Source organism: Pristis pectinata, chromosome 25, assembly GCF_009764475.1.
Source record: "Pristis pectinata isolate sPriPec2 chromosome 25, sPriPec2.1.pri, whole genome shotgun sequence".
Lineage (NCBI taxonomy): Eukaryota > Metazoa > Chordata > Chondrichthyes > Rhinopristiformes > Pristidae > Pristis > Pristis pectinata.
In genome coordinates, this window is record NC_067429.1 from 24,583,004 (window position 1) to 24,605,904 (window position 22,901).

General features: G+C 41.9%; 1 protein-coding gene across 1 annotated transcript in view; it reads left to right on the plus strand.

Moving 5' to 3' along the window:
- The window catches only part of LOC127582836 (integrin alpha-8-like), a 100,443-nt gene that overhangs the window by 69,054 nt on the left and 8,488 nt on the right, over positions 1–22,901 (plus strand). The window contains exons 19-27 of the mRNA XM_052038402.1: positions 1,341–1,488; positions 4,526–4,618; positions 5,600–5,676; positions 8,566–8,646; positions 9,785–9,890; positions 15,354–15,506; positions 17,049–17,162; positions 20,148–20,261; positions 22,656–22,757. Coding sequence (XP_051894362.1) covers positions 1,341–1,488; positions 4,526–4,618; positions 5,600–5,676; positions 8,566–8,646; positions 9,785–9,890; positions 15,354–15,506; positions 17,049–17,162; positions 20,148–20,261; positions 22,656–22,757 — 988 coding nt within the window. The remainder of the gene's footprint in view (positions 1–1,340; positions 1,489–4,525; positions 4,619–5,599; positions 5,677–8,565; positions 8,647–9,784; positions 9,891–15,353; positions 15,507–17,048; positions 17,163–20,147; positions 20,262–22,655; positions 22,758–22,901) is intronic.

Consider the following 22,901-nt stretch of genomic DNA (forward strand, 5'->3'; position numbering starts at 1 on the left):
CTCTAAAGCTTTCTACCTCTTTCTCTCTGTCTTCTCTCTCAAGATGTTCTTAGTCTCCCTGGCGAGGTTCTAGGTCATCTCCCCTAATGTCACCTTCTGTGGTTTAGTGTCAAATTTTTAAATACAAATTCATAGGTGTGTATGAAGACACTTGCTCTAACTTTTTTCTGTGCGATGAATGTGCTCCCATTCTGGTGTTGTGGTACCACGTGTTGTCCTGCACTAGACATGGAATCCAATGAGCTGATTTTTAAACCTCTCTCATTGTTCTTCTCAACTCCCTGGGAGATACCTGCACGATGTCCTCCATTTTCCTCTCCCTGCTTGTCAGACATGCCATGGCTCTGTCTAGAGCCCACTTCAATGTCAAAACTAAGATGGCAAGGAAGATCCAAAGTACAGCGTGGTGAGGCACTCTGCAGTCCCAGCCAGTCATTCTGACCTGTGCTGAGATAGTGATCCCAATGGGGATGGCACTGGAGACAACCATTGGATTCAGGAGCAGGAAGTCTTACCGGGTGCCCCTGACTCACTGCCTGGTGACTTGTCCAAATTAAATACTTTTTTTTCATAGAAAGATTCAAGGAACGTTTATACGCACAGTTCTTGCAACAACTACTGTGTAGGAAAGTGGTCGAATCTGGGGCAATGGAAAGGAATTGATGAGAATGTAGGGAGAACAAAATGGAATTAATACAGGATTAGTGTAGCTGAAAAGTGATGATCGACGCGGACATGATGGGCTGAAGGGCCTGTTTCCGTGCTGTATGTCTCTATGACTATAACTAATGGGCAATACATTACATATTTTTCCTTCGTATAATCCATACAGTTTTAGTGTACAACCCTCTATACCACGCAAACCCTGTAGCTTCTATTCTTTCACACCTATCGTGAGTTTCCCCCATATGGCCACTTGCTCAAGAGCATCCTGGAGCACTGTGTTGTGGATAGATCTCCCTGCTGAGGGATTAGCCAGGTTTGCGCAGCCCACAGGGCCTCTTCCACTGAGGTGAGGGCCGTTCAACTTTGATTGTTGGCTCCCTCCATGCGTGACTCTAGAAACAGCCCAGTTCATTGATTCCTGCTGATTTGAGCAGGCATGATTGAGCTCCCACTCTGATGCTCCCAGTATAATGGACAATAAGCACTATCTTGGTTCTCACAGACAACTGGCCATTTGAATTGCTGATCTGTGAGTAAATGCAGGAAGGGGGAATGAGAGGGAGGAAAAGAAAATTCAGGAAAAATTCTCATCGCACTCAAGATCTCCCTATTTCTCATCAATGAAGGAATTGGAATTCTGCTTGTGACTGTTTCTTTTATCACTACTTCCACAGAGATAAGGACCATTTGATTGCTGGAGAAGTCACTCCACTGACTCTGAGTTTCAGTGCAGTCAATGACGGAGAAGGAGCCTATGAAACCGAACTACATATCCCCCTCCCTCCTCAAATTTACTTCACAAGTGTTGTGCAAGGTAATAAGGTATGGTTGCTGCTATTGTTTCGTATTCAATCATATTTCTCACAATGGCCATTCAGCCCACTGAGTCGATGCCAGCTCTCAGAGCAACCCCATTCTTCTGTTTTCCCTCGCACGCCCATCAAACTCCACACCCGGTCTCCTACCACCCAGCCACATGATTGGACGTTCACAGAAGGCAACTAACCAACCAACCAATCCCTTTTTTTGGGATGTGGGAGTAAACCGGAGCACCTGGGGGAAACTTGCTCTATTACCCCACGCAGACGGCACCCAAGGTCAGGATCGAACCCAAGGCTCTGGAGCTGTGAGGCAGCAGCAATAACCTCTGCACCATCATGCAGAGTCCAGTACACTGATTGTGAAAGCTGATTTAATCACAAAAAGCAGGATTGTCCTTGTGGGATGATTGTCAGTGACACATTTCCGTGGATTTACTCTCTGTGTCAGAGATTCCACTGTGTTAACGGACAGCACCGTTATATTCTACAAAACATACCATCCTGTCAATGTAAGGTCCTTGGGCTGGTCCATTAAGATTGCAAATTCCTTTGGTTGTCCACAAACACACCTTGAAATGAATTGGAAGCGTAAACTTTAAGATTCTATTTCTTCTTTACTTGTAAGTGTCATACTGTTCACTTCTCATTGAGTTGTACAGGACAGACACAAGCCCTCAGCCTTCTACGTTTAAGCCAACTGTTTTGACCATCTACTTGCATTTGGTCCATATTCTGCTATGTTTTGTCTAAATGACCCTTAAACAGAGTGATTGCATCTGATTCCACAACCTCCTCTGGTAGCATGTCCCAGATATCAACCACTCTGTGTACAAAAAAAAAACAGATGCCCTTTAAAACTCTACCCCCCCCCCCCATACCTCTTGTTTTTGAGACACCTAACGTGGGGGGAAAAGATGCATCTCATAAATTATACATCTCCAATAGGTCACCCTTCAGTTCAGGGAAAACACGTTCTCCTTATAAGTAAAGTCCTCCAATTCAGGGAACATCCTGGTGAATCTCTTCTGCACTCTCCCCAGAGCAATCACATCCTTCCTATAGTGTGGTGACCAGAACACTGTATAAAACTGCACGTGTGACCTAACCAGTGTTTCGTAAAGTTGCAACATGACATCCCAGCTCTTACATTCTGTGTTCTGACCAATGAAGGCAACCATGCCATGTGGGTGCTGTGTGGAGTTTGCATGTTCCCCTTGGGACCATCTGGGTTTTGACCAGATGCTCCAATTTCTTCCCACACCCCAGCTCTGCTGGTTGATGGATTAATTGGCCACTATAAATTGCCCCTGGTGCATAGGTGAGTGCTAGAGTTTGAGGACAGTTAATGGAATGTGGGAGTATCAGTTACAGGGAAAATTAGTGGAGGATTGACATAGAAGGAGGCCCATTAACCCATCAAGTCTATGGCATAAGGAATAATATGGGATAGTTAACTGTGATATACGTGTTATACCCGTGCAAGCAGCTTTAGAAGCTTTATGAAGGTTACATTTAATCCAACCAATTGCAGGCGTGGCATGCCTGATGAACAAGCTAAATACCTGCAGACAGGTAGATGAACCTACTGAAAGGAAAAGAGATCAGCAGGTCAACTTTCTTTGGGAGATACCCACTATTATTTTAGCAAGAGGATTAAACAACCTCACCCACAGGCCTTACATCCTTTGTTTCAAACTGAAACTGAGGAAATTGCAACAACCAGTCCCCGTCCTCTGGTTCTGATGGCCTTGCTGCTAATCGCTTCCCAAACAGACAAGGCATTAGAAGCTGGTAGCAACTTCTGCTCATAGCATGAACTCCCCCACACCCCCGAAGTTTGAAAATGTTATTAGATGAGTTTAAAGCAACCTAGCCTGAGAGAATTTGAGGAATCTCCAGTCAGATACTTCTGCTTGCTGTGCACACTGAGTAGATGTGGAAGCTGGGTTGGTCATGTTAAACAGCAATTAGGGTGTCAATTTGCTGGTCTTGAGCAATGTTGGCTTCTGTATCCCTTCATTCTCCACATCAGTCCATTACTGCTTCTTTGTTTCATCTTTACCATATCACCTCTATACAGTAGATGACTCTGCTTGTGCCTGACCTGAAAAGCTTTTTGAGTTATTGTTGGGATAACTTGCATCCATTTGGAAAATGGCCCTGGTGCAGTGATTCAAGCAGAAGCCTATCTGTGCAGTTTTAGTGATTTTTTTTTTTCCACTCATTTTTCTCTCATTGTAAGTTGTAACTGTTGAAAATTAATCTCATGGATCTGGGGAGCCCACAGTGCGAGATGAAACCACACAGGCCGGCATGATCCCACATTTAACTGATGGCATTCCAGTTCTCAGCCTGGGCAGCAGTGAAGTTCCCATCCATATGCTATCCTTCAAGAGCAATACTCGCCTCTGGTGCTGTCTGTGTGTAGTTCGTATGTTCTCCCTGTGACCACATGGATTTCCCCTGGGCGTTTCCATGTGCCAAAGATGTGGGATCAGTAGGTTATTTGGGCACTGTAACTTGCCCCTAGTTCAGTGGTAGGATCTGTGGGAAGTTGATGGGAGTGTGAGGAGAATTAAAACAAAAGTGGAATTAGTGTGGATGGGTTGCTGGTGGTCAGACTGACTTGGTGGGCAGAAGGGCCTGTATTCATTTTGCATGAGTCAATGAACTCTCTTTATGAACTGTGAACTTCCACTATGTATTTCAGTGAAATTTGTAACCATTGTAAATTGAATAGCGAGCGCGGGTGAGATTATGGGGCAGGAAGAGCCTCCACGCTATCAGTTAAGGAAAGCTCAGTCATGACCTTGTGTTCGACAGAGGGCAGTGGTCATGTAGCATCTTTTGATGTCTATTTGCATAAAGTCTCAGATATTTCAAATTTAAGTTTGCACAATTTCTAAATAGAACAGGCAATGGTTTGTTTACCTTTGAGACACTGGTTTATTTGAAACATGCCAACTTGTTTTGTTGCCTTCCGGTTACCTTTCTAATGTGCTGGTTTAACATGCCCTGTCTCAATTTCTTTCTTCAAGGGCCTTACTAAACTGAGCTGTAACCTAATGGTGAACAATGGCAGTCAAACAGTGATCTGTGACCTTGGTAATCCCATGGAATCTGACACAAAGGTGAGACCTACAGAAGAGCTAACTGTGACTCCTTTCAAAGATCTCCATTTGCCACAAGGCTAAAGGTAAAGCTGGGAGTAGAGACGTAACCCTGTGAATACACCAAAGTGCAGCTGATTTATCTGCCCCCTATATTCTTCTTCCTGTCACTAGGCTCTGCTTCCATACATTTCCCACAAATCCCCCTTTGCTGGTGCCCTTCCCTGGGAAGGCAGCCAGGACAGTGGTCCAGGCGATTATCATTGTGTCTTGATCATTGGCTCCCTTGCCAGAATAAACTGGATGTCAATCTGACTAAATTGGATCAAAAAACCAGCTCACTATCACCACCACCACCTCCAGACAGACAATAACAGCTGACTTTCCTAAGAAGGCCAAGAATGAATTAAAACAAAAATCACGATGGATTTTGAACCCTGCCTTTCCTGATTAACGTAAGGGCAGCTTCAAAGCTTTCTATCCATGCTGTGCTGTACTAGCTTACTTCAACCAGGTCCTTCCTGAACTGTAAACAGTGTGTTTATCTACTGAATTCTTTACACAGCAAATTCCACTCCCCTCTTTACAGTGCAGTGACATCCCATCTTGTGGGAGATCAGAGGCAACTTGGACAGTGATTAGCTATGACTAGAAGAGCTAGTGAAAAGCACTATTGAAATGGGCTTTTCAGTACAAGCTCAGAGGACTGCTTTATTCCGGTGTGTAAATGTTTCACAGATGAAGATTCACCAGTGTCTACCTCTGCTCAGCAAAGATATTTTGTACATTAATTATGCATACCCCATCCCCCGGAGCCATTATAGAATGTAACAAGTCTGAGGGATTTTTTTTTAAATGTTAATCTGGTCCTGCATTATTTACAACACCATGTATTAGTTATTAATTGCTGCTCGACTTTATTTACATGCTAAACAGCTGGCCCCTTCACTGAAACAGCTGCGATGACAATAAAAATGGCCAATTTATTCTGTTGCTCTTTAGATATCTGCAGGACTCCATTTCACTGTGCACAGCTTGGAGCAGGTGGAAACCATCACAATTGGCACGCAGATAAAAAGGTAAACAAGATGGTTCTATTGTCAGCCTCGAGTCCATGCAACCGGAGCAGACGCAAGCCCAGGGTAAATGGTGGAAAGAGGGTGCCACCGCACAAATTACATTCCTGCCCACCCTGTTAACCACCATCTGCCCCATCTGTGGGAGAGTCTGCCGTCTCCTAATTGGCATCATCAGCCGTCTCTGAACCCACAAAACCAGAGTGGAAGTAAGTCACCCTTAATCCCGCGAGACTGCCAAAGAAAAACAAGACACAATCCCAGCAGCCAGTAAAGAACAGAAAGTACAAAGATGATGAAAGATCTTGGTGTACATAGACACGTCCTTTGTGTATGAAAAGGCACCAAAATGGAGGCCATCCACAGCATTGTTTATGAATCTGTTGGCATTGGGTCTTAAAGGGGAGGGGAGCAGTTTTCAGTTGCTACATGTTTCCATTTGCACTGAAACTAAACATGGAGGTTCAACAGGGTGAAATCTTTCCTTCATGAGTGTCCAACATATAGTGTGTGCTGACAGAAAGAAAGCAAGCTTTAGGACCTGTACTGGACTTATTAGATAAAAGTCACTATGATAAAATAGATTGCATGTTGGCCAATGGATGCACAGCAAGCTCCCACAATGTTTAAATAACAAATAATTGGTTATTAATGGAGTTGATTGATGGCTCAATTGGCCAATCCTCTCACAGGAAGTTGCCCAGTGTTTTTGTTCACCTGAATTTGAGGCCTCAGCTGAAAGGCTCTGATAGACATACATGTAATATTCAAAACCGCACCAGAGAGATGGTTTCACAATGCATATAAGGATGGATAGGTAAGCATGAAACCAAGAGAGGTCACTCCCACCTTAGTGAGCAATGGAGGAGAGAGACTGGCCCAAATTTACACTTTGTCAAGGGTCTGCAAAGGATGACCAGCACACTCATCCCTCTTCATGGGTCAGCTCGCCTGTGAATTCCGCACCTGTGGCGTGTGATGCAGGAGTCCAAGTTAGGCTGGAGGTCAGATGCCAGCACATCTGACCTCCTGCTCCACTGCAGCACTCACCACTGGGTCCAGAGTCAGAGCAAGCTTGGTCAATCCCACAGGGCACCAGGTAACAAGTGAGGATGTGGAAAAAGCATAGGAGTGTTATCATGAGTGGCAGGACAGATAGAACACAATTCAGCCCATTAAATGGGAATGGTATGGACAACCATGTAGAAGACTGCAGAGGGAATAAAGTAAGATAATGCCAGGTCAACTAAATAATAGAAGGGGCTTGAGTGTAAATGGCTGCCACCTTCTTCTGTTCTCTTGTTCCTATGGTTGACATTTGATATTTTGGCTTTCAAAAGAGTTTGACACATATCTGCACAATGTGCTCCCAATTAGGGGTCAATCCAGTGGGACTGGTTTGCATATTTTTGGTTGGAAATGGTTGGATTGGTTGCAATCTGAAAGACAAGAAGTAATTATTAATGATAGTGGTCCTGCACAGGAGTCTCCATGATGATCAGCATTGGGTCTGTTGCACTACACCATCCTTCTGAATGATTTTGATGATAAAAACAGATGCAAGTATGATGGAGAAATGAACCTCCATATCTGGCAGATATCTTAAAAAATATTATGTAAGGTTCTTAAATTTGGGTGGCTCCAAAGGGCAGAGTTATGTGCTTAAGATTGCTGAGAGGACAAATGGTCTGAGTATCATGATGGGTGAAGTCATGATAGTACCCGAGGCTCTTTTAGGAAAAGAATGGAAAGATCTGTCTTCAGGACAATTAAATAAGCAACGGAGAAGTATTTTCTCTGCAGGATCAAGCCACGTCCAGTACACCGAGATGACAATTGAACTTTGAATTGCATTGACATGTTTTGCATAAGCTGTTGCAACCTTTTGACTGCCCACATGAATTGAGGGTGGTGAATGCCACATTACTTGCCTTGACAGCAGCGGTCTGAAGCCAAGTCCAAGGAGAGAAGGTTTCAGTGAGCAACATTAGGGAGACGGGCAGGGAGGCAAATGCAATGAAAACATAAGAACCAGAAGCAGGACTTGGCCATTTGACCCCTCAAGCCTGCTCCACTATTCAATAAGATCATGTCTGATCTTTTACCTCCATGCCACTTTCCTTCACTAACTTCATATCCCTTGATTCCCTTAATATCCAAACAACTGTCAATCATAATTATGAGCTGTTATTATTCCTTCTTGGTCCAATGGAGAAGGCTGTTTCTTTTCTCTAATTTTATTTGGAAAAACTAATCTCTCATTGATCAATTACTGAAGAATCCTATGCGAGGTGGTCCCAGATGTTAAATGATTAGCATGGTTTCTATGCAAGGTTGTCATGTGACGTGGCCTGTAATTTTATTAAATAGTTGGATGAAACGGCTGTTTTAGGTACATTGTACAAATGGCACAAGTTACGTTACAGAACATGGTTGCCATTAATGCTTTTCTTGACAACAGCCAGCAAAATAAAAATTGGATCCAAATAAAATTTATTATTTGTGTGCTGCAGTCTAAACAGATATCCTGAGTAAGAAATAAATGACCTGAATGATCTCAGTTACCCAAGGGTTCCAGCTGTTATAAACACTCTGGGTTCCCCATCAATATTAGACACCCTTCTGTGCCTTATCATTGCTAGCAGCTCTCTGCATTATACCGCCACCTGTATCATGTTATGAAATGCTCCTTCAGTGATCAGCTTGTAATGTCATCAATACAATTTCAGCTCCACTTTCATCTGTCATTGATCCTAATTCACCAAGTCTCAGGAGAATATGGGTAAAAGGTTGATTTATTCTCAGGGTTTGACAGAGGATTAAGGCAGATGAAATGAACAATGTCTCTGTGCTCCTAACCTTTTGTAACTCCATATCAATTTGCTTTTTCAGTAAAAACTCTCAAAATTCTGATAGTGAAGTGGTCCATTTGAAGTTGCAGGTGAAAGCTGTGGCCCAGCTTGTTCTCAGAGGGTAAGATCCAATTTAAAATCATTACTTTTCCAGTTTACTGAGCGCATCTTTGCGGAATAACAGGCCTATCCTGGAATTTCATGTTTGTGGCAGGATACATTATCTCTAATGTAGACCAATATCTGACTTGAGTAAGCCACACTTGTGGATTCTTCTGCAAAGCACACGAGCCACCCTTTATATCTCCAACCTTTGCTTTTTCCTTGTATTAACTTTGAGATGTCCCAGACTGAAAGAAATCACTGTTTTCCTCAGTGCAACTGTGAATGTTTTCTTTCTGATTATTGAGTTCAAGCAAACCATTCCTCCATGCTCACCCCATCTCCCCACCTAAACTTCACAAACAATCCTTCAACATAAAACGAACCAGCTTTAACTATGAAAGGGAGAAGAATTTGAATTTTTCTTTAATTTATCCCCCACAGTTTGGACATTCCTGGCAAGGTTAGTATATGATTCCCATCCCTAATTGACCAAGAGTTCTGAGCCATCTTCCAGAACTGCTGTTGTCCATACAGTGAAGATACTCCCACATTGCTATTGGGTAGGGAGTTCCAGGGTTTTGACCTAGGTACAATGAATGAATTGTTATACAAATTCATATTAGCATGATGTGTTCCTTGGAAAAAGAACATGAGCATGACCTTAACATACTCTCATCAACTCTTGCCTCCTAATCTTAATGTAAGACCGAGCTGAGATAAGAAGGACGCAGTTGGTGCAGCAAGTTTGGAGTTTGCCACAGAGTGGTAATAGGGGAGAAAAATCATTAGTTTCATATTTCAGTCACTGAGCTAAAGCCACATTAGGCCCAGCACATGTTGAATCTCCCAGTACACCAGCCACAGGCAAGCACATAGGGAGTGATACGCACCTTTCTCACTTGGATATTGCATACCATCGAGGAAAAGCACTAAAATGAAAATCAGATGGCGAATACCATAAACTTCTTATCTGTCTGTTTAAACACAACATCTGTTACTGATTTGCTATGTGATGTTCAACAACCAAGGGGAAAAAATTTATCCTGTGCTGATTAGATGGGGAAATATCTGACCAATTGCTCTGCATTAGATGATCTCTGTCTAGCTTTTTTTTTCATTGCACAGCCTCATAACCTTTTGCTTTTTAACATTAGGGCTTCACTGCCCGAGCAGATTTTCCTCCCATTTATCAATTTGGAATCGCCTTCAGATACAGTGGTGAAGAACAACAGTCTACCAGTAATAGAGCACGTCTTTGAGGTAGGTGCACACCTCAAAGGTGTCTGAGGTAACCATTACTGCTCACCACCAGCTGCAACACCAGTTTCTGCTAATGTTGTCACTTTTACATGCTTCATCCCCTCCGTGTTGCATAAGCATGTTGAGAACATGAACAACTCATTATATCAAGTGGTTTCCATGTCGCTAGGTCAGGGAAGGGACCTATCCCATAAATTTCATGTCACACTGGGTGCTGGTTTAGATAGTATTGTTACAATGAAGCTTAATAGATAACACATCTTTCAGAATGGTACTTAAATATTAAATTACATTAACATATTAAGCAAAAAGGAAAGCAGTCATTTGACCCAGTAGTCCTGCTGACATTTAAATTTCAAACATGTCTCAATATATTCCAGCTAGCTTATCTCAAACTCCCAGCATGTCTTTCTATTTCTTTCTCTCTCTCATGTAATTGTCCAATTTCCTTGTTAAAGGATACAAACCATTTCACTCAACAACTTTCTATGGATTGCAGATTCCACACTCTAACCATTAGTTGGCTAAAGTAATCTATTATTTTCCTATTGGACATGTTAGAACCCAGAAATCCCCAGGTGTGATTCTTGGCTTGTTGAATCATTGTAGAAAAGACGGATCAGAATCAAGTTTATTATCCCTGACATATGTCGTGAAATTTGTTGTTTTGTGGCAAGACAAAAATAACTAAGTTACAAAAGTAAATAGTGATAAAGATGAATAACGAGGTAGTGTTTATGGACCATTCATAAGTCTGATGGCGGAGGGAAAGAAGCTGTTCCTGAATCATTGAGTGTGGGTCTTCAGGCTCCTGTATCTCCTCCCCGATGGTAGTAACATGAGGAGGATATGTCCCGGATGGTGAGGGTCCTTTATGATGATTGCCGCCACCTTGAGGCACTGCCTCTTGAAGATGTCCTCGATGGTGGGTTGTGCTGTGCCTGTGATGGAGCTGACTGAGTCTACAACCCTCTGTGACCTCTTTTGATCCTGCAAATTGGAGCATCCATAACCAGGTGATGATGTAACCAGTCAGAATGCTCGGCACTGTAGAAATTTGCAAGTGTCTTTGGTGACATACCAAATCTCCTCAAACTCCTAACAAAGTAGAGCCGCTGGCATGCCTTCTTCGTTGATTGCATCATTGTGTTGGGCCCAGGATAGATCCTCTGAGAACTTGAAGCTGCTCATCCTTTCCACCACTGACCCCTCAAAGACTGGTGTGTGAGCTCCTGACTTCCCCTTCCTAAAGTCCACAATCAGTTCCTTAGTTTTGCTGATGTTGAGTGTAAGGTTGTTGTTGCAACACCACTCACCCAGCCGATCTATATCATTCCTGCACACCACCTCATCGCCATCGGAGATTCTGCCAACAACAGTGGTGTCATCGGCGAATTTATAGATGGTGTTTGAGCTGTGCCTAGCCACACAGTCATGAATGCAGAGAGTAGAGCAACGGGCTAAGCACGCATCCTTGAGGTGCGCCTGTGTTGATTGTCAGCGAGGAGGAGATGTTACCACCGATCCGCACTGCCTGTGGTCTCGCAATAAACAAGTTGAGGATATAAGTTGAGAATCTATATTGTTTTGTTTTGATGTGCAATCTTGAAAGTGTTATATTGATGATATCTGCTGATAGCATAGCAAGCGAGTGTAGAATCTGTCTATGACACCTGAGATATTTTTATTATTTACCAAAGCACACTGGAGAAATGTTGTATATACCAAGTGGACAAAGCTTAAAAAAATGTGTTGGATAATATTATTGGAATACTTCTACAAAAGAGTAGTAATATAATTGATCCAATCTCAACACAAAATGTACTCTGTTCTTCATTTTCTTTCATCTTGGGAACTGTTTTCCAAATTGTTCGATATACAAGTTCTGTCTTGCTTCTGTTTGAGTGGTAGAGATAAGAAACCGAAGCGAGAGAGTTTGCTCTGCCATTCATCAAATAAAGGTATATTCTCTTTCTCAACATTTTGCTGTTCAATCCCCATGTACTTTGAGCCCAGTAATTTATCTCTCTCCTTGAAAAAGCACAATAACTGATTATTTACAAGGCTCCTGGGTAGAAGATACGAAATATTCACAATTCTCCTCGCCTCTCTCCAAAAAGAAAACTCCTTATCCCGAGGCCAGGTCCTTGCATACTCTCCAGATAGGGGAAGCATCCTATCATCGACCAATTCAGCTCTCTCAGAACCTGGGATATTTCAACAAGACAATTTCTCATTCTTCAAAACTCCTGAAAGCCTAGACACAACAGACTCAAATTCTCCTCAAATACTGCCCTCTATTACCTGTGATTAGCTGAGCAAAGCATATTGTTTCCATAGATACAAAGGCCAAAACTGAACTCAGTATTTCAGGTGTGGCCATGCAATTCCAGCAAGGTCTCCTCACTCTCATACTGCAAGTTCTTTGCAATGAAGGTCTTTGATTTCTTAATAGTTTCATGAATAAAACATTTCTCTGAACACAACAGGATCTTCCACAGCCTTGGATTGCTTGAAGCCTGTCGCAGGGCTAGACCACTTTGTCCCAGAGTAGTGCAGAGTGCAGCCTAGCTCCCAGCACCTTGGCAAAGGCCAGCACAATGCAGGGTTTGCCTCTCTGCCAATGATCAACACTGGTGAAAATAAAAATGTAATTATTTAAACAATTTTTAAAACTTGATCAACACACGCATAGAGAGAGTGCTCAAACAATGTCAAAAAAATGCTCTATTTGCTTTTCTCCCAGTGGCCAATTTCACTCATTCGTTTGAATGGGCCAATGTGCTTGTGCCAGGTTTAACATGGTGCAAGCTCAGGCAGCAGTTTTTGATGAATGCTGAGAAATCTACAGAACTTGGTACTGCACTGTTGGACTGGGTTTAGCACAAGTGTCTGACAACTGGCCCTTGTGGCACTTCACAAATGATAGACCGTTAACCAGACAATGACTCATTTACTTATGCTCTCTTTTAACCAATCAACTATCCATGCTTGTATATTACTTTTCATACCATGAGCACTTTTTATTGTGCAACCACCTATAATGTTGCACTTTAACAATATCCATTTCAAAATCCAGGCATAATGCATCCAATTATTATCCTTTTATCTCCACTGCTAACTACACCCTCTGAAGAAACCACTGGATTTTTCCAGCACATTTTTTCCTTCTGTAAACCAATCTGACTCTGCTTAATCAGGATCTTCAGATTATCCTGTTCTACTTTCTTAACAATGGATTGCAATACTTTCCTGACTACCATCTAAATGGCTTGCAGTTGTCTATTTTGCTTTTTCCCTCAAGTATAGTGTTACGTTTGCTATGTTCAGGAATCATGAAAATTTTGGAAGATCACAATCAATGCATCTACATACCCAAAGCAATCTCTTTCTTAAACTGGGATCTTCCCTCCCCTACTTCCAGTTGGGAAGACCCTGGCCCAGGGAGGCAATGTAGCCTTCAGGATCTAGAGTCACAGGTGCAGAGAACAGTGCCCTCTGACCATATCTCCTCCAGCACTATCACATTTCCAATTTGCTCTTCTCTTCAGAATTTCTTCCAGTACCATGATGTCATGGTCAACCCAGCAAGTGTAGTCTGGAAGGATTGTGTCTGACCTTCAGCAAGGAAAGAGAAATAAGAGTCCTTGACTTCTTAGTTGCAAACTGGAAAACGAAAATGACCCCAGTCATGGAATTGTGCAATACTCCATTTCTCATTTTTTCTTACAATGCTGAAGGGGGTCAGATTCAGATTAGTTTGTCATATACACCAGGGTGCAATAAAATTCCTTGTTCACATAAAGCTCACTGGGTAAACATTATACATTGTAATAATAAATACAACAACAAGCACAAAACAACAGAATGGTGCAAAGGTCATTAGACTCATTGAGTGTGTACCACCTCTTGGAGCATTTTCACTAGTTCCATTCACCGACTTATTTATCTGTTTTGGTTTATTATTGTCACTTGTACTGAGGTAAAATGAAAAACTTGTCTTGCAAACTGACCATACAGGTCAAGTCATTACACAGTGCAGTTACATTGAGTTAGTACAGAGTGCATTGAGGTAGTACAGGTAAAAACAATAACAGCAGATTGTCACAGCTACAGAGAAAGTGCAGTGCAATAAGGTGCAAGGTCACAACAAGGCAGATCGTGAGGTCAGAGTCCATCACTTTGTATTAGGGAACAGTTCAATAGTCCTATCACAGTGGGGTAGAAGCTGTCCTTAAGTCTGGTGGTACGTGCCCTCAGGCTCCTGTATCTTCTACCCGATGGAAGAGGAGAGAAAAGAGAATGTCCCAGGTGGGTGGGGTCTTTGATTATGCCGGCTGCCTCACCAAGACAATGAGAGGTAAAGACAGAGTCCAAGGAGGGGAGGCTGGTGTCCGTGATGCGCTGGGCTGTGTCCACAACTCTCTGCAGTTTCTTGCGGTCTCGGGCAGAGCAGTTGCCGTACCAAGCCGTGATACATCCAGATAGGATGCTTTCTATCGTGCATCAGTAGAAGTTGGTGAGAGTCAAAGGGGACAAACCAAATTTCTTTAGCCTCCTGAGGAAGTAGAAGCGCTGGTGAGCTTTCTTGGCCGTGGCATCTACATGATTTGATCTATTCTTCCTCTCATACCCATCAATGCCCCTCACTGAATCTTCAGCCACCCACTTACACAAGAGGTAGTTTACAGTATTCAATTAACCTCCAACCCACACATTTTTAGCATGTGCGAGGACAGCAGAGCACCTGAGGGAAAACCATATGGTCACAGGAAGAACATACAAACTCATCACAAACATTATCAAGCACATGTCACTGGAGAGGCAACAACTCTTTTAGCTCAATATTCAGTGTCCAAATGCCAATGTATATTTGCACCTAATTGCAAGTAGAGTTACAGAGCACTGTTGCACTTATAGGGAGGAGATGACTATTACAAATGTTACCACTGTTGTAAAAGAACCCATTTTTCAACATACGCAGCTGATGTTTAATTTTGTGGCAATGGGGGAATTATAAAAATGGTTTAATTTGACCTGCAGTATTTCCCTGAAAATTCTTGAACAATTAAACATAAGAAAATAGGAATGGGAACTGTCACAGTTGACAGGAAATTATCCTTCCCTTTTAAAACTGGAATCCAAAATGAGCAGAGATTATTTTAAACTTAGACCTAAATGGGTCAAGAGCCTTTTCAATGAAAGGCTTGGAATGTGCAAAACTCTACCTCATTGATGCATGAACAATTAAGGAAGACAGAGTAGACTATTATACCTATAACAGAATTATAATCATAAAGGGAAAGAGTTTCAGAAACAATGAAATGGCAAGGAAGTGACTTATTCTTGTTCCAGTCATGAGGTAAAATGTGTTAATTCAGTGTGATTTATTCAGGTTAATTAATTGATTTAAGAATTGTGAAATGGATTGTGATGTAACACAACTTTTTTATCTAAACCCAGCTACACAATAATGGTCCATCAACAATTAGTAAAGCCCTGATTGAAATAGACTGGCCTGCAGATTTCAATGGTGATGGTCTACTGTTCAAATCTAAGTTGGTACCATGGGGTGAAATCAAGTGCACTGTAAACTCCTCTGATGCTGTCAATTGGGTAAGTTTTTGCATTTTCAAAAATTGTATTCCTTATGTGTTGGGAATAGGAGTGGTAAAATGGGACAGTCATTATTGTGGTCCTTGAAAAGTGAAAAAACAATGCAGATATTGGTAATCTGAAATAAAAACATGTCTTATGAGGATAGGTTGAGTGAGCTGGGGCCTTTCTCTTTGGAGAGAAGGAGGATGAGAGGTGACTTGATAGAGGTGTACAAGATGATAAGTGGAATAGATTGAGTGGAGAGTCAAAGACTTTTTCCCAGGGTGACAATGGCTGACACGAGGGGACATAATTTTAAGGTGATTGAAGGAAGATATAAGGGGGATGTCAGAGGTAAGTTTTTTTTACACAGAGAGTCATGGGTGTGTAGAACGCACTGCCTGCAGAGGTTGTGGGAGCAGATGCGTTAGGGACATTTAAGAGACTCTTAGATAGACACATGAATAATGGAGAAATAGGGGGCTTTGTGGGAGGGAAGGGTTAGGTAGATCTTAGAGCAGGATAAAATGTCGGCACAACATTGTGGGCCGAAAGGCCTGTCCTGTGCTGTAATGTTCCGTGTACCCAATGTGTCAGGCAACATCTGTGGAGAGAGAAACAGAGTTAATGTTTCAGATCAATAACCTCTCACAAGGACAAGGAAAAGTTAGAAATCAAAGACATTTTAAGTTGCAGAGAAGTTGGAGGGGTGGGGAGAACTAAGAGAACATCTGTGATAGAGTGGAGACCAAGAGAAACTGAATGACATTGGAGGCGTTGGTGCTGGTTGAGTGAGGGTGCTGCAGGCTTGTAATCACCACTGAGGAGGTGTAAATAGAAGGAAATGAAGAGGACAGGGGAGAGCAAAAGAAAAGTGGTATCTCTCCTGTACAACTCTCAGCAAGGTCACATTTGACTGTTTGGTCTTTATGATTGATTGAATCACCAGCATTATTGTTTAGGCAAACACAACAAGAATCAATTCTTGATAAAAGTCCAGTGTGTTGTATTTACAGTAAACTGTTCGAAGGTCACAAGTGTTGTCTGGGGCTCACTCTCCAAATCCACTACCTGGCGGTTACTTTGGAGACGAGAATCTGCAGATGCTGGAATCTGGAACAACAAACAGTCTGCTGGAGGAACTCAGCAGGTCGAGCAGCATCTGTGGGAGGAGAAAAGACTTGTCGACATTTCGGGTCGAGTCCTGATGCAGGGTTTCAACCCAAAATGTCAACAATTCTCTACCCCCCCCCCCCCCACAGATGCTGCTTGAGCCTCTGTGTTCTTCCAGCAGATTGTTTGTTGCTCCTGATGGTTAGTTTCTTCGTGGACCACTCCATTTTGTGGCACAGCAGCACTGTCGCCTCCAGGATACTAACAACCAGACAGCACTAAATGCTAGTGCAACTATAGGGATCCTGTAGAGAATGAACAGGAGGCGTGGGCAGTTCATGTAATAATCCAACCTGATGTTCCTCAGTGAGATTGTCAAAGCTAGTTTCATGATCTAGCTTTGATTATATTCAAGAATCTTTAATCATTATCCCCTTTTTTCTGTAGGTAGAGCCTTTAAGTACAATGAGGCCTTACACTACTGGGAACAGGCGTCATGAAATGAATAAAAGAGATGTCAGCAAACCAGAAACTTTAATGGAGGAGACCATCTTGGATCTGGTGAGAACAATCATCAAAAGGTTGTATTAAAAATAACCCTGTGTCTGATGTTCTAATTCTCCCTTATCGTTATAAACTCTCTGCACCAATGTTCTCCAACATTCTACATGATGTAATACCCTGGCACTTTTAACCGCTACAACCTTTCCTCTTGGCCGACAACGTATCCATCAGTGGGTTTCCATCCACATACATTGGAAGGATACTGGCCTATTGGCTGCAAACCTTCTGCTGTCAAAAATATAGCAAAATGCAGAATAGGTGCAAAGTAGTTACGCACCCTGTTTTCTCCTCTTGTGATCACACATTCAGAGCCCAAGGCAAGATAACATTTCAATCCATCACTTCAGTAGATCCAGCTAGGGTCTGAGTAGTGGACAAACTTGAAACACAAGGAAAATATTTTTTCACCTGCACCTCCCAATACAGAGTACTATTTAAAGCTCCTTCAACACTAATGAGACCAGTTTTGAAACAACACACTGAATTAACCCATTTTACCTCATGACCGGAAGAAGAGTAAGCCACTGCCTTGCCATTCTGTCATTTCTGAAACTCTTTTCCTTTATGATTATAATTCCATTACAGATATAATACTCATTAATCTCTGTCATCCTTAATTGTTTATGTATCGATGACCTTTTGAGGTAGAGGTTTTGAGGTTGACAAGGTAGGTCCAAGCCAGCGTGGTTTCATGAAGGGAAGATCCTGCCTGACGAACCTACTGGAGTTTTTTGAGGAAATCTCAAGTAGGGTGGATAAGGGAGAGGCTGTGGATGTTGCGTATTTAGATTTTCAAGAGGCCTTCAACAAGGTGCCACACAAGAGGCTGCTTAATAAGATGAGAGCTCATGAAATTACAAGAAGGATATTAGAATGGGTTGAGCATTGGCTGCAAGGCAGAAAGCAAAGGGTGGGAATAAAGGGATCCCGTTCTGGTTGGCTGCCGGTTGCCAGTGGTGTTCGGCAAGGGTCGATGTTGGGGCCGCTTCTTTTTATGTTGTACGTCGATGATTTAGATTATGGAGTAAATGGTTTTGTGGCTAAGTTTGCAGACGACACCAAGATAGGTGGAGGAGTAGGGAGTATTGAAGAAACAGGAAGGTTGCAGAGAGACTTTGATAGTTTAGGAGCATGGGCAAAGAAATGGCAGATGAGATTCAATGTTGAGAAATGTGCAGTTGTACATTTTGGAAGAAGAAATAAACAGGCAGGTTATTATCTAGATGGGGAGAAAATTCAAAGTACAGAAGTGCAAAGGGACTTGGGAGTCCTTGTACAGGATACCCTAAAGGTTAGCCACTAGGTTGAATCAGCGGTAAGAAAACCGAATGCTATGTTGGCATTCATTTTGAGAGGTATAACATATAAAAGTAAGGAAGTATTGATGAGGCTCTATGGGGCTCTAGTGAGACATCATTTGGAATATTGTGTGCAGTTTTGGGCCCCTTATCTTAGGAAGGATGTATTGATGTTGGAGAGGGTTCAGAGAAGATTTACGAGGATTATTCCTGGAATGAAAGGGCTTACATACGATGAACGATTGTTGGCTCTTGGACTGTATTCATTAGAGTGCAGAAGAATGAGAGGGGACCTCATAGAAACATTTTGAATGTTGAAGGACTGGACAGAGTAGATGTGGTTAAGCTGTTTTCCTTGGTGGGTGAGTCCAGGACTAGGGGGCACAGTCTTAGAATTAGAGGGTACCCATTTAGAACAGAAATGAGGAGAAATTTCTTTAGCCAGAGGGTCGTGGATTTATGGAATTCTTTGCCACATACAGCTGTGGAGGCCCGATCATTGGGGATGTTTAAGGAGGAGATTGATAGGTATCTAATTAGTCAGGGTATCAAGGGATATGGGGAAAAGGCAGGAAATTGGGGCTAGACAGGAATAGTTTAGTTTAGCTCATGGTGAGGAAGCGGAGCAGACTCGATGGGCCAAATGGCCTACTGCTCCTTTGTCTTGTGATCTAGAGTTCTGTACATTTCATGTCTTTTATTGAATAGACTCTTGGCTCATTTAGATCTGAGTTTAAAATGGTCTCTGCTTGCATTGGATTCTAATTCTTTAAAGAAAAGATAATTTCCTGTCAACTGACAGTTCCTATTCTGATTTTCTTATGTTTAATTTTTCAAGTATTTTCAGTTAAATATTGTGGGTCAAACTAAATCATTTTTTAAACTTCCCCCATTACCAGTCTAATCTGCAGACTGTTGGATCAATGGAATATGCATTCTCAGAATAGGATTGCTAAAGAGTCTGCATGCTTTCTGGGGTGACCACTGAGATGAACAATAATTATAGTTTGGCTCTTGCCTGTGGTTTATGAACAAGTATACATTAATCTTATTAGCTTGGACATCAGTAAGGTCTACTTAGGCAGTTTAGACTTCCTGAGTTTACAAACAGGTTTTACCAAATGTGCACTGGGCTTAACATGGGTTAGGCTCCAGATTTACTCTTATTGCCAATGCGTTTTCTCCATTGCTTGGGTGAAAATATCTGCTTCCCAGGGTAAATACAATGGTATTCAATAATAATGCTTGTTCTCATTAGAGAAACAATTGAGTGCCCAAATGATAACCATTTCACCTGGCAAATAATATTTGACCTAGGTACCTAATTTATGACTTGCCAATTCTTTAAAAAAATAAACTTCAAGTCACAAGGGCATGAACTTTTCATCTGGACTGACTCCAAACTGGGAATAAAACGTGCCCGGGCTTCTGGTGTTCCTTTTATTGAGGAGTGGAATGGTTATCTGAATGATGTGATAAAATTATGGATTATTCTGAATAAATTGCTGTTTCCTTTTCAACTTGTAACTTATTTTGGTTTTGACTTAGTTTGAGTTAATTAGTCAAAGTTATACTCAACCAGATCTTTTCCCTTATCCTTCATATTCATCCCACCTTCAGAAATGCCTCACTTTTGGTTGGTCTAATGAACTTTAAGGCTGATATTGGACTGTCTTGATTTTAGACCTGCAACACTTCCGTCTGTGTGAAAATTTTGTGCCATGTGGGCCGTCTGGAGAGAAAAAAGGGAGCTGTGTTAAGCATACAATCTTCTCTCAGAGTGGAGCCCTTCATTAAGGTAAACCACAACTATAGCTTTCAAGTCAATCGTATGATGGTGACAAAAAGAATACTACAGTGACGTAACATATAACATAACAATATAACATGTAATGCATACAGGTTAGATGAGCTTTGAATGCACTGCCTGATGTAAAATTCAGTCCGCAATGATGGTAATAAATGTCCTGTCCATCCTTGAATTAAAGTAGTAGATAGTTTTCCAGAGTTTCCTTCTCTAACCAATGTCCCAGGATCACTGCTAGGAAGTGAACGTGTGAATTTAAGACTGTAGGTTTTAAGATGCCCTTGCACCACTCAAGCCAAAAGCTCTGCAGTCCTTCATTGCCTCAACTCCCACAGGTCACTTGGCCAATATATTTGAAGACAGCTGTGACTAATGAAACCACAAGTTTACAGCTTCAGGAGAGGTGGAGAGATGGGTGGAAAGAGGATGAGGGTAAGCACATCAAAATTTGCCCTCAGTAGAAAGACAACGTACTCTATTCAATGGGTTTCAACAGCTTATTTCCAGTCTGTTCCAGTGATTGTAAATCCAAAACTTGAAGCCTCTCCACACCTGACAGTCCCTCTCATGCTCAAACTCAAAACCCATAAGGTTGGCACCTTATCAAAATTATAACATATATTCTTCAGAGTCCACTGAGTTCTTTATTGCATTCTCTTTAAATCATTCGTAGAATGTGGGCATAATTGGCAAAGCCAATATTATCCATTCAGAATGAATTCTGAGAAGGTCATTGCTCAATCATGTTCACCACCTTGGCCCAGAAGATGGAGAAAAAGTTTTGTAGGCTCAGGAAGTGAGTTACCTGCTGCAGGTTGTCTCCCCATCCACACTGTAAGTATTCCCACCTCACCACTGATGGCTGCAGTATGTACCATACAAAATGCACGACAACAATCTGCCAAGGCATTTTCAACAGCACCTCCCAAATTTGCAACCTCTACCACTGTAAAGACTAGGATGGTAGGCACACAAGAAAACCACCATCTGCAGGTCACACACCATCATTGCGTGTAAATATATTACGAATCTTTCATTGAAGCTGTCAGAAATCTTGCAAACTGGTACCTAACATGGCTAGAATACAGTGATTCAGGAAGGTGACTCAGCACCATCTTCGAAAGAGTAATTAAGAATGCTGGTCTTGCTAATAGTGCCCACATACCATATGAATAACATACCAAAGAATACCAGCCTCTCCTGTTCTTGTCGCCAAAGTATACACGTGATTGTGCCAGTTTAATGAGAATGTAGGGGAAATAGAAAGGGGATTAAAGTAGGATTGGTGTAAACTGGAGGTTGATGGTTGGCATGGACTCTTGCTCTACCTCACTATATGACTATAATGTTGGAACCTGCTATTATTAAGAAAAGGAATGTCCATGGACTTGCTTTGCTGTTCACAACTGCATATTACAAGACTTTAGAACTTTGGTTCTGCTTCACTATTTATGGGATCACTTAGTTCTCTCTACTGAATGTTGATTCTATGACTTGGCACTCTTGTGGTTGCAGATTATAGCTTCAACAGTTTGGCATTTGGTGCTATTCCTGCCACAGGCACTTTTCTGTGTACAAGATTAGTGCCATAGACTTACGATACTGTGTATCTAAAAACTTATGGCACCTAACCTCAGAGGATTGATGAAAATATTATTGCCTAAATGGAAATTGTCCCCATTTACTGAGAACAATAATAATTTCGATTAAAATCTAGAAAATTATGAATTAATGAAAAATGTTGATATAAAATCACCAATAAAAATTACATACTTTTGTCCATTGTATGATTCTCATATACCCTGGGAAATAAACTCATAAACAAGGAGAAATAAAGGAAAATGCGCTGGATGTGATACTGAGATATACAGACCAGGAAGTTCTCAAATTTGATCCAGGATCTTTATTGAGTTTGGAGGTCTCCACCTAAAGTTGAGGTGGCACTGGGGGAACAGGAGGCTGAGAAGCAATGATGAATAGATGGCAATTGCTTCAGTGGTAGTGGCCCAGGGCTAATGAGAGAAAGTAAAGCAAATTATGGACCCACACTGCTAATGAATATCCCCAAAATGCAAGTATGCAGTTGTCCACTGAAGAATGTGCTGTGGATTTGTGGCCCAATATGAGGCAGTAGCTGCAGGAAAGGTGTGTGAAGAAAATAGAACACGACAATACAAGAAAATAGGAGCAGGAGTAGGCCACCAGCCCTCTCAAATCTGCCCTGCCATTCATCGTGATCATGGCTAATCTGCCCCAGGCCTCGAATCCTCTTCTGTGCCAGTTCTCCATAGTCCTCAATTACTCAAGCTTTCAAAAATTGTAAATATTTCTTGAAAATAAAGTGGAAAATTAAACAAAACTGCACATTACTTTTATGTTTTGCAGAATCTTCACAAGCAGTATACTTTCCAGTCCAAAGCATTATTCAATGTGCAAGAAATGCCATACAAAGTACAGCCTGAAGAATTCTCCAGTGGCAATACAGTGGTGAGTACTGCAGAAGAGACAGATTTCAGCTGTTGGAAGCCAACTAACTCCTAGCCACACCTCACCTTAGTTAATATTTTGAGGTGCTACTATTTATCCCCATTAAGTACAGCAAGGATTCTCCCAGTGAAGCAGCATATTCAC